Source organism: Harmonia axyridis, chromosome 2 (genome assembly GCF_914767665.1).
Source record: "Harmonia axyridis chromosome 2, icHarAxyr1.1, whole genome shotgun sequence".
Taxonomy (NCBI): Eukaryota; Metazoa; Arthropoda; class Insecta; order Coleoptera; family Coccinellidae; genus Harmonia; species Harmonia axyridis.
In genome coordinates this window covers 34,636,774-34,649,282 of record NC_059502.1, presented here as the reverse complement: position 1 = coordinate 34,649,282, position 12,509 = coordinate 34,636,774, and the positions used below count along the sequence as shown (strand labels likewise).

The 12,509-nt window shown below is 34.6% G+C and overlaps 1 protein-coding gene across 1 annotated transcript in view; it reads left to right on the top strand.

The window, feature by feature from the left end:
- Positions 1-5,081, top strand: part of LOC123672142 — a 42,880-nt gene extending 37,799 nt beyond the window's left edge. Inside the window, exons 3-5 of the mRNA XM_045606133.1 lie at positions 1,590-1,698; positions 2,016-2,301; positions 4,849-5,081. Coding sequence (XP_045462089.1) covers positions 1,590-1,698; positions 2,016-2,301; positions 4,849-5,047 — 594 coding nt within the window. The 3' untranslated portion in view covers positions 5,048-5,081. The remainder of the gene's footprint in view (positions 1-1,589; positions 1,699-2,015; positions 2,302-4,848) is intronic.
- The last annotated feature ends 7,428 nt before the right edge of the window (positions 5,082-12,509 follow it).

Genomic DNA, 12,509 nt, shown 5'->3' with positions numbered 1-12,509 from the left:
TCATCGATCCCAATACCACTCTCCCGATCGAAACATTCGATCTTGTGGATCTTTTCGTTATTTCCAAATACATTTTTAGATAAAAAATTTATAAAACATATCTACATTCGAATTTTGTAGAAATTAGTAAAAAGCATGGAAATAATCAGATTGACTGCTCTTGTTATAGAAAGCTCAGTTTTTCTGTGCTCATCAACAGTTGAAACCATAGAAATGTTGGGACTCTAGGTAAAAAAAAGGTTTTTGACCATTTTTTATCATTGATTTTATTACGAACCGTACCATGTTATATATTTTTGAAATCAGGAAAAATTAAGCTTTCAGAAAATGGCACAGAAATCTAGTGTTCCTATTTGAAAAAATATAACTTCGGGTCATAGCTTCGTAATTAAAAAACCCTTTTGGAAAGACGAGCACGCCACTGGATTCTACGTAAAAAAGTGCCTGCATAATGTTTTAATTTCAGAGCTCTATCATCAGTATTAGCGGAGATATAAAAGTTTTTCCATATCGCCATTTTTCCAATTTTCGCTTAGAACTCGAAAACAAAAGAAGGTGGCCAAAAATAAACACTACCCTTGTTAGTTCCTCAGAAAAAGAGATCGAGAATGGGGTATCAGATTTTGTCTATCTCCTCTGGTTCAAAAGTTGTAATGCTAAGACATCGAAATTTGCCCACACTGTACACAACAGATTTTCAGAATAAGTGTTTACCTCGTTGCGCAGTAAAGCATGCACTGGAGTCTATAACCTGTTGGATTTATAGGTTTAGCAGAGGATTCACTGATACACAGTTAAAGTTTTAATAGTTTTATATAATCTCTAGAATGTCTCTCTCCCAGCAAGCTCGATCAGGAATAGACTCATCTCTTAGGTTAGACCTATGGCATTCGCTCTAGATCATTGAAGATCTATTCTTGTTTCTATCTATCGATAGCCTCGATGGCCTCCTGGGCCTCGTCACTCGCTTAACGCTCGCAGCGCCTCGGTGACGAGATGAAGTGATACTACGAGTGGGTAGGATGTAATGTTGGTTGTCTCTCTCGTAATCTGTTCGGATGAAGTAATATTCTAACACCTTCCTCTAATGTAGATTATTGTTCAAGGAAATTATCTGATAACCCCATAAAAATCGGTGAGTTGTAGAAAGAAATATCTATAATTTCATTTTGAACTGAGTAGTCACATTGTGTTGTTCCTTTTCAAGGTCAAAAATAATTCCAGCCTCTACGACTCGGGCGTATTATCTGTTGATAATTTTTTTTTTCAAAAACTTTGAATTTTAGAAAAAAATTACAACAGACCTCTTTGTTAAAAATGAATCAGTCTATCCAAAATAGATTTTCAATTGAAAAATTTTCTAGCGAAACAAAGTTGAGGGGTTGCTTCTTCTATTCTTTGAAATCATAGAGGAATTGTTTTTCTTGTGCAATATATAGGGGGCTTTGACAGAGCAGTGGTGTATATATATATGAGAGACCTATTCTATTTTTTCACAAGAAATCACCCTCCAAATTTTTTCATAACTATTCATATACGCCCTGGGTAGTTTAAAATTTTTCAACGATATTGATTTGTATTTTTTGCAGGTGATAAAAACTAACAATACTGTTCGAAGGGATACTTGTCTCTATCAGCCTAGAGAATTCGATACTCCAAACGAGGGCGATGTTATGGTGATTTTGAAGAAAAATGTTGGTGAGTAAGATCTTATGTCTTATGATCCCAAAGGAAATTAAAATAATTAATAAGAACTGCGAATCGATAACTTTCGAAAACTGCAATCAAAAATTATAAAAACAAAAATTCATATTGAGGACTGTATATGTAATATTAAAAGAAATATTTCATATTAAATATTTGGCCCAGGAAAGTAAGTGTCAAAAAGAGGGTTAAAAATTGCTCAAGAGCTGGAAACCCCTTTGAGGATTCTGAATAATGGGTATCTGAGTTAACGACGGTTTCTAGTTGGTGCTTTCGATTTGATAGTCCAAAAATCATTCATATATTTTCAGATATTCAAGAAAGTAGGAGTTTTTTCGAAGAAATAGAAAAAAACATCGAAGAATTTGGAAGGAGGGAAGATTTTTCTTCTATTGTAACAGCTGTTGAAGTTTCTGGTGAGAAAAATATCAAATCTAGGCCTATTTTAATATCAACCCTGCTGAAAAAATTATATTTGATACCCAGCCCTTATCGAGGACACCATTTGACCCTAATGGAAACGGATATGGCTATTGCTAATGAAATTGGAAGACTAGATTCATTACAATCATATTATGATTCATTGGAATCGGCTAGGTGAGATTTTCAAGTATGAGTTATTTTGATTAACTTAAGAGGGATTATCATCACGTGGCTTTCCGCGTATGAGTCAAACATAAAATACCCATTCATTTCCGCCCTGTCGCTCTTGTGCCATTCAGTTTATCTTTTTTCTCTTTACGAAGCATATATGTACAGTAGAGGGCAGCACTGTACGACTGTCGATTATTTTTTCCGCAGAATTATAGTTTCACGTCTTTTGTAATTATTTTTTGAAGGTTTTCTTTCAACGAATATTTTAAAAACATATCAGTGTTTTGTATATCGAACATATCATCAATTCTTCTGCAGAAAATGAAAAGTTATTATTTTTTTTTATTTGCAAATTAAAAATATAGTCATTCTATAATGTATATTATCGTTTAAAGAAACCATGTAAAAACCCCATACAAATCGGTGGTTGTAAGAGAAAAAATCTATAATTTCGTTTCGAACTGAGCAGTCACCTATAGGTGATATGTCCTCAAAACAATCAACAAACAAATTAATTTATTACGTTATATTATGACGAATTTTCTTTGGTAAATTTACCTCGAGTGTCAGCTCTTCTTTTGAATATTAAAATAGCAAACCTAACTGGGGTAACATCTAATGATGCCTTGTTTTTATGTTTGGTGTAGTGACTCTGTCTGCTCGCAGATGGCGCTGTGGATTTTCGCCCAACACTACTTCTGCCCATCGAATTTAAAAAAGGGGTCGTTGCAACGCAACAGCGTCACCTCTCCACGATGGTGAGAGAGGGTGTGAATGCTGGATAGCCTAACCGAAGAGCCCACCAGTGATCTCGGGACGAAACACCAAACTCACCTCTGAGATAGGGTGCACCTTGTAATTTGGCTCGAGAAAGACTCGCCAAAGTGATTACAATAACAATAAGACAAAAATTGAGTACTTTGATCATTTATTCTTTCTAAACGTGAAAAATACACAAGGATTGCAATATTTTATTCACGAAAGTATACCAAACTAAAAATTGGAACTGATTGTGAGACATTCTAATCGATAATGATATATTAGCCAACCAGGACTATCAACAAGTGAACGGGAACGTGGATTATTCGGTAACATAGATTATCGATAAATACAGAGATAGCCTTTAAATTGTACATATTTCAACGGTGAATTCTTGAGGTCATAAGGAATACTTTTTCCTTTACCTGCACATCACCTTTAGCAGTCTGAGAAATTCGTGTCATTCTCCTCCTAGAATATTGAGACATTGAAGGCGTAGCATTTTGTTCGACAGAGGCCCGTCTCCTTAGCACACTGATACCGACGCCTCGCATACGGTCATGTCTAGCGACGGCCCCAGATAAGTCCTGACGAATCTCAGGCAGCGGTGTTATATTCCTATTCCTTAAATTATAGAAAAAAATTAGAATAGGATTCTAGTAGATTAGATAAGATTTAATTAAGGAGGTTTCGTTTCACTGCGACCTAATGGTCTATTGAACCTTTCAGAGCTATTCACTACATAACGTGATCTATAGCTCGCCTTCCAGTTCCAGAGTTCTAATGAACTCCAATATCTGGGATGGCTTCAAGGAGGCTAATTCCTCACTTCTATAAGTTTCGTGTCCAAGGCAGGTTTTGCGATGGCTAGCGATGGCGAGGCATTCCGTCACCAGATGATCCGGAGTTTCTTCCCCCTCCCTACAAAATCTGCACTCGTCGTTTTTATTAGACCCATTCTCATGAGGTGTTTCCTAAGGCAGCAATGCCCTGTGAGGAATCCAGTAAGGAGGTGTAGCATATTCTTACTACGATCCAGATACTTATTGGTTCTGGAAATGTCAAACTTTCGAAGAAACTTTCTGGAGTGATCCAAACCAGGAAGATTCCGCCAGAGTTTTTCTCTTTCGGTTACCTCCTATTCCTGAAACTCTTTCTTGTAGGTACATTTGTCTACACCACAAAAAGGTTCTGGGCCGATGAAAGGAGTTTGTGCTCCTTTTTTGGCAAGTGTGTTGGCCTCCTCATTCCCTCTGATTCCCAAGTGGTCGGGAATCCAGACTAAAAAGAGACCCTTGTAGTAGGAAACCAGAGAAAATTTGCAAAAAATTTCGGAATGAAATTAATATCTAAATTCATTTTCGAGCAGATAAAGGGAAAAAATAGGATTTTCCCATGGCAACGTATCCGAAAATTTTCAAATTCGGTATGTAGATCAATAATAGCAATTAAGAGCTAATCCTGCCACCAGAAAAATAGGAAATTCAAGAATTTTTGGTTAACTCATCATGGCGATGAACACTTATACTTACATAAAGAAAATCGTTGAAATATGGGAAAGAGATTCTGAAATATCAAAATATTATAGAATATTTTTTCAAAATGTTAGATTTTTTTGTTATTTTGATTATAAGATATCCCACTTTTCCCGTGCGTTCAAAAAAACTAAGCAGACAAATTACCTACTTCAATTCTAAAGTAAATTGATTTTAGAAAATATTTTTGTCTTATCCAATTGGTGGTAACATAATGATATTTTGTATTCAGCTGTTCAAAATTTTCTATTTTCAGTACTTGGGATCTATCCACAGTAGACACTGATAAGGAAACCTGCTGCCCTAAAAAAACTGATAGCCGAAGGAGTTCACACCAAGAAGCAGGAAGTTCGAGAACTAGAAAGTCTACCGATAAAACTCATAGGAGTAGTTCATCTTACAAAAATATAAAGAGAAGGTTATCTACAACTAAAGAAAAGTGTTACTTGATGTGATAGTTTTGTTATATTATAAATATGATGACTTGTATTTTTATTGATTAAAAAAAAATCGACTACATTTCTTCTAGTTGGAGGCTTTTCCACACCCAAATATAACAAGGACGATAATTCAACATCTGATTAAAAGTTTTCATAATTTTCATATTTGTCTCTGAAACTGAAATACCACTAAATTTATCTTGATCATAAAATTATTAGATACCAATTTCAACAAGACAAGGTAAGTGAGGAAAATTTGATGAAATGAAAACGAGATAAGTTTTCCAATACAACTAAAGCTAAAATTGAACCCTAATTGGAATGGTATAAATATTGCAAACTTCCGCCTTACATTCTGGAGCATTTCGGGAGTAATTTGTCCATATTCGTAAACAATTCGCAGGCGTGTTTCGTTCAAAGAAGCGCATTCTGTGGCATACATTTTTGATTTTGAGGGGTCTCAAAAAATTCTAGAGGAAAAGATTCGGAGATATGGCTAGCCATTCTATAGTATTCCTCCGACCGTTGGGAAAGTTCATATCTTAAAATTATCTGGCTCCAGTGTCTTAATGAGGCAAATCTCTATCGTGCTGGATCTCAACGGATATCAATTAGAAAAATGTAAATTGATACTTCTAGTATTTGAAGACAGCATTCTCCTGTTAAATTGTTCTACAGGGTGTTTCTAAATTGGGTGTATATTTATTTATTTATTTACGTATATGTACACAGGTTAGAAATATCCAAAATATATGTACAGTGCACAATCTATTTGTAGTATTTCTTCAAAGTTTTCCTCAAACAATTTAAGGAACAATTAAAGATGTCGATCTCTCTTGAATGTAAGTTATACATCAGACACATTCTGTAACGTTACAATTGCCCATGAGACTCTAAAGACTAATTTCTAGGGGTGGTTTGGCTTATTTGGCAACAAAACTCCTACCCAGGTTTTTACAAATTTAATAAAATTAAAATATACAATGATCGATCCTTTTCACTCTAAACAAATAATGAAATGAAACTTAACTTAAATCGGTTTTAAATGAGTTACTCTGCTATTAGGATGGAACCTCTTCTGTAAATTATCTTCAGCTTCTGAACACCAGTTCTCATCAGGAAGCTATAGTACTCCAATCCTCATTCAACGAAGTTGATGTGATAATGCCAGGTATTTCGCAGGTATTCTTTCAGATTCAGGAACTAAAGTGTTCTAACATACGTACTATCCCAAATTCTGTATCTCAAGGAAGGTTTCTGTTGTTCCAATTCCACGGGAGGTTTTCTTTGTTCCAATCTCACGGGAGGTTTTCTTTGTTCCAATCCCACGGGAGGTTTTCTTTGTTCCGATCTCACGGGAGGTTTACTTTGTTCCAATCCCACGGGAGGTTTTCTTTGTTCCAATCTCACGGGAGGTGCTTTGAGATTTATAACTTCTTCTCGGATTTCTAACAAAGAAATTGCAAAGAAATCATTACATTTATTATCAAATACACCTGAGAAGGAGTTTTGCTGACATTATTTGACACAAAAAGAATTCTACCAAACCTGAAATACGTATCGACAAGATGGATGACTCTAAAAAAAACTACTGTTTCAAATTAAATTAATTCGTTCTGGTGAGATTAATACTTGTTGAATACAAATATTCATGTTAACACTTACCGACACAATTCTCGCCGATAAATCAGATTCCGAGTCTCAAATTAAATTAATAATGACTGAAATCTAAATCTTAGGTACCAGGTTTTTCACCATAATTTGACCCCCCCTTTAATTTTGTAACTGAAATAGGTACAAAAAAATGTTTTCTACAAAAGTTGCACGAAATCGACTAAGGTTTTTTAAAATGAATTCAAAAAATAAAATATATAGAGAGTGGGCAACATATTGATTGCAACTTCATTTTTTCAAATGGAACACCCTGTATATTTTTCTATATTTGACTAGCTCTTATTCTCCTGATTTTGAATATGTGGAATATGTTTGGCCTATCTCTCTTATTCTGTGAACCACAGAGTTTCAAATGTCAAGAACTACCTGGCAAGCTAAGTAATCAGTTTTCAAGTGGAAGGCTGTGATAATTCAAAATGTCCTTTTTCGAGTTATCTCGTTGTTAACGATATATGACATACGTTTTTCACTATAGATTGGAACTCCAAAAAGGGCATTTTGAGTTATCGCAGCCTACCACTTGAAAACTGATTACTGAGCATGCTAGGTGATTCTCAAAATTTGAAACTCTGTGGTACTCAGAATAAGAGAGATAGACCAAACATATGTTATATATTCGAAATCAGGGGAATAAGAGCTAGTCAAATAAAGAAAAATATACAGGGTGTTCCATTTGAAAAAATGAAGTTGCAATCAATATGTTGCCCACTCTGTATATATTCAATTTTTTGAAATCATTTTAGAAAACACTAGTCAATTTCGTGAGACTTTTGTTGAAAACATTTTTATGTACCTCTTTTAGTAACAGAGTTAAAGGGGGGGGTCAAATTATGGTGAACAACCCGGTACATATTCTTGCTGAAGTCTCAATAATTATTGAAAATCTTTCAGAAGATTCTCTCTAGATCCGCGCATCTGCGTTCCGATCAATGGTACACGATATGATACGATTAATTGACAAATTACCGCTTCTTCAAAAATTCCAGAGCGTAACATGGAATGAAGCGTGCAAAATCGTTGCACATACCTCTTACCAGGAAAAAGAAAAAAAAATTATTTTTTCTTTATGTATGCATATCTCAAAAATAAAAAACTCGATGGCATCAGATCAAGCACAGCACTTCAAAATAAAACATACTCCGACTTGTCAACTGGAGCAAATGATAATAGTTATAATTAGTGTGGTTTATTACAAGGGAAAATTCCGCAAACGTACCATGTCTTACCCAAAACCTATCGAATGCAACTAATTTGAAATATGAAATGCCAAATATTATGATCAATTGCTGAAGGCAATTAAAAAACAAATACATATATATATATATATATATATATATATATATATATATATATATATATATATATATATATATATATATATATATATATATATATATAGAACAAATAGTCAACCAAATTTAGAAACGATCTGAGCACTAAGGAAAAAGGAAATGAGAGAAAAAGTGAAACAGACTTCAGTTGCTTAAGGCTTCTCTCTAAAAATGTAAGAGGAATGAGTGCAAAGGAGCTCGATAAGAACTTCTTTACACCCTGAATATTTAAACTACTCAGAGTTGAGTGAAAAAGTGAAACAGAAGTCGGTTGCTGAAGGCCTCTCTCTAAAAAACGAAAGAGGGATGTAAAGGAGCTCAATGAGAACTTCTTTACACCCCAAATATTTAAACTACTCAGAGTTGAGTGAAAAAGTGAAACAGAAGTCGGTTGCTGAAGGCCTCTCTCTAAAAAACGAAAGAGGGATGAGGATACTTCACACTGATGTGAAATACCATCATCCTACCGATTCTGGAAAGTCATGCTCAAACGACTCATCGTCAAAAAATCTTAATATAAATTTCAGCCACTGCTACTAGAAAGTAAACAGTGCTGCGGTTATATAAATGAAAACTGAAAAAAACCGTCTCAACTAAACAAAATCGAATGAATTTAATGTGTGCCGTCGCACTTAAACAAGAAAAATCTTCCTGGCACCCGAGACGAAGGTGGACCAGAAAGGGGGGGCATGGAAGATTTTTAGTTTGAGTCCAAAATTTTCAAAAAAGACTCTATCATTCTGTGTTTCTTGCACAGAACGATGTCAAATCCGATAATGAAACTAAATAAAGGTAAATCCTCGGGTTAATCCAAAATTAGCAAATGTAACGTCAAATCCGGTAATGAAAAGGTAAGGTAAAATCGATATTTATCGACCACGAAAAAATGCGATAACATTCGACAAAGTAGGTAAAAGATAATTAACGCCGTCTGCGAAAAATTAGTAGCTCAAAATAGTAAAATAATGTATACAAAGATGTTCTGTACTGACGTGTATATGAATCAACTGAGCTCAAGGATTCACTTCCCTACCTCCCTCTCCATTGAAGTGATATAACTGAAAGTTCACAGCAACGTTATGATGGGCGCCGCGCCAGCAAGTATATAACTTGCAACGATAACGATAAGATAAATGAAAATTGAAGGAAAAATAGGGAAACGGGATATTGCAACAGTACACAGAAAATAAGAAAAAAACTGAATCTTTACAGACCCAAAATAATAAATTACTCCAAAGTATACTCTCAGTTACGCCAAAATTAATTTGCTCTGCATATCTGAAAGACACTTCAGTCAGATTAACAACAACTTCAAAGGTAAATATATGTAGTATCCATACTACAACGATAAGATAAATAGTAGCCACCATAAACTAATAGTGGTACAACGATAAGCGATAAAAGTAGCTAGGCTACAAAGATACGATAATAGCAGCCACGCTACAAAGATATGATAATAGTAGCCACGCTACAAAGATACGATAATAGTAGCCATGCTACAAAGATACGATAATAATTGTCAAAAATAAAGAAAAACATATAATCTGTGCATCTGGAGCAAATTTAGGAAGTAAAGGTTGAAGGCACAATTATTGTCATTAGTTTTGTCTAAATCGGCAGAAACATAACCACGGGTCAGATCTATAGTTTTATGTATTTGACATGGAAATTGCCAGGGTCAGTCCCGTTCAAGAAATCTGGATTATTCATTTTATCAGACAAAATAAACAAGAAAATCAATTATATATGAATATATAGCTACGAAAAAATATATCACGACACTTGTGGTCAACGAAAAATATCAAAGACGAGACAAAAGAAAGAGAAAAAGTTAAACAAAGATAAACTATTACTTTAGAACTGAAAAGGTCGAAATGAGAGGAGCAGTTGCCAAAATTTTCGTGCCTCACGTTGTTGCGCCAAAATGTGTAACGTTACAATTGCCCATGAGACTCTAAAGACTAATTTCTAGGGGTGGTTTGGCTTATTTGGCAACAAAACTCCTACCCAGGTTTTTACAAATTTAATAAAATTAAAATATACAATGATCGATCCTTTTCACTCTAAACAAATAATGAAATAAAACTTAACTTAAATCGGTTTTAAATGAGTTACTCTGCTATTAGGATGGAACCTCTTCTGTAAATTATCTTCAGCCTTCTGAACACCAGTTCTCATCAGGAAGCTATAGTACCCCAATCCTCATTCAACGAAGTTGATGTGATAATGCCAGGTATTACGCAGGTAATCTTTCAGATTCAGGAACTGAAGTGTTCTAACATACGTACTATCCCAAATTCTGTATCTCAAGGAAGGTTTCTGTTGTTCCAATTCCACGGGAGGTTTTCTTTGTTCCAATCTCACGGGAGGTTTTCTTTGTTCCAATCCCACGGGAGGTTTTCTTTGTTCCAATCTCACGGGAGGTTTACTTTGTTCCGATCTCACGGGAGGTTTTCTTTGTTCCAATCCCACGGGAGGTTTTCTTTGTTCCAATCTCAAGGGAGGTGCTTTGAAAAAATGAACAAGATATCAGAATATGTTAACTGAATTTACAACTTCTTCTCGGATTTCTAACCAAGAAATCATTACATTTATTATCGAATAAACCTGAGAAGGAGTTTTGCATTATTTGACACAAAAAGAATTCTACCAAACCTGAAATACGTATCGACAAGATGGATGACTCTAAAAAAAACTACTGTTTCAAATTAAATTAATTCGTTCTGGTGAGATTATTACTTGTTGAATACAAATATTCATGTTAACACTTACCGACACAATTCTCGCCGATAAATCAGATTCCGAGTCTCAAATTAAATTAATAATGACTGAAATCTAAATCTTAGGTACGTATTCTTGCTGAAGTCTCAATAATCGTTGAAAATCTTTCAGGAGATTCTCTCTAGATCCGCACATCTGCGTTCCGACCGATGGTACACGATATGATACGATTAATTGACAAATTACCACGTCTTCAAAAATTCCAGAGCGTAACATGGAATGAAGCGTGCAAAATCGTTGCAATTCTACATAACGGGGTTTTGCTCCTGAATTCGTCCTGTAATTTCGAACCCTGAAAAGAGGTTGATCTCTCTAATAAAATGTAGGAACGTGGAATTTCAACTGATCAAGAAAATCTGGCAATCTATGTAACCCCGGACGAGTTTGAAAAGAAACACTAGATCCCTGCAAGTTCTTGATAAGTACTTCAAGTGTATCAAGAGAATATTTTATCCTCAGGGGTGAAATGTACCCTAAAGGGAAGATGTTCGTATTTTTGTTTTCAACCTATCTGATGAATCTATTTTGAATATGTTCTAGACGTTTTATATACACGTTATATTGAGGATTCCAGACACAACTGCCAAAACTCAATCGGCTGAAAATATTGCTACAGACAGAGCTGTACCAAAGCATTGTGCTTTCGAAAGCAATTGAAGCCTTTTTGTGCTCCCGAGCACTTTTTAAAACCAGTGCTCAGCAATCGAAGCACTTTCATAAAAGGCTTAGTGCTTAGGAATCCCAAAAGTGCTCCAGAGCACTGAAGTGTTTGCGAGCACTACTATATTTAATTATTTATGATTGACAGATTCAATGCAGCTATTAAAATTTTAATCCTTCAGTATTGGAAGTCTATTGGCAACTTACTCCGTTTGATTGAAGGACTAAAATTTGAATGACGTCATTCAATTTCAATGAACGTTAAAAATTGTTCTCTGTTCTTAACAATACATATATTAGTGTCACCATTCATATTGGGTGGCATATATTGTATGAATACGTTTTCAGTTACATAATAATTTTCGTTATATGGTTAGTCATTTATTTGTCATAGAGACATAATATATCTGTTTTTTTGTTTAGTGAATCAATAAAAAATATTTGTTAAAGAAAGGCTTTTATACTCTTGAAGAGTATTTTGGGAATTCTTTTTCATTCAATTTTTTATTTTTTGTAATTTAGTTTCTGGTGACAGGTCCTATGACGAATCTATTTCAATGTAAATATGTGGTTTGAAAGATAAATATACATTATCATTATTATTTGGAAAAATTCACTGAGAGATTAGAATACGTGTTATTTCGGCTTCAGCTGCTTCATCAATGAGGTTCATTGTGTTTTTTCAGATCAAGCTGAAGGTTGGTGCCTTTCAGAAAAACATTTTGATGTAAATAGACTTTGTTGGGGTTTCATAAAACTTTGATCGACAGGTTGATTGTAGTTTGAAATGTAATATTTTATCGAGGCAATGACCATAATTGAAATTCTGTAGAACTTGACATTCTTGTAAGGTGTTGTTTAATGTATCGGGCGTCCAAAATTTGATGTCCAGTGAGTGGATCCCTTTAAGCTAGAAAAATATGAATTGCATATTTTCGGGTTCGATTTTTGAGAGAATTAATTTGGTGGAAACCGCAATCTCATAAATTCAACAGTTCTCAAGCTATATGAGAAAATTGAAAACTTTTTGT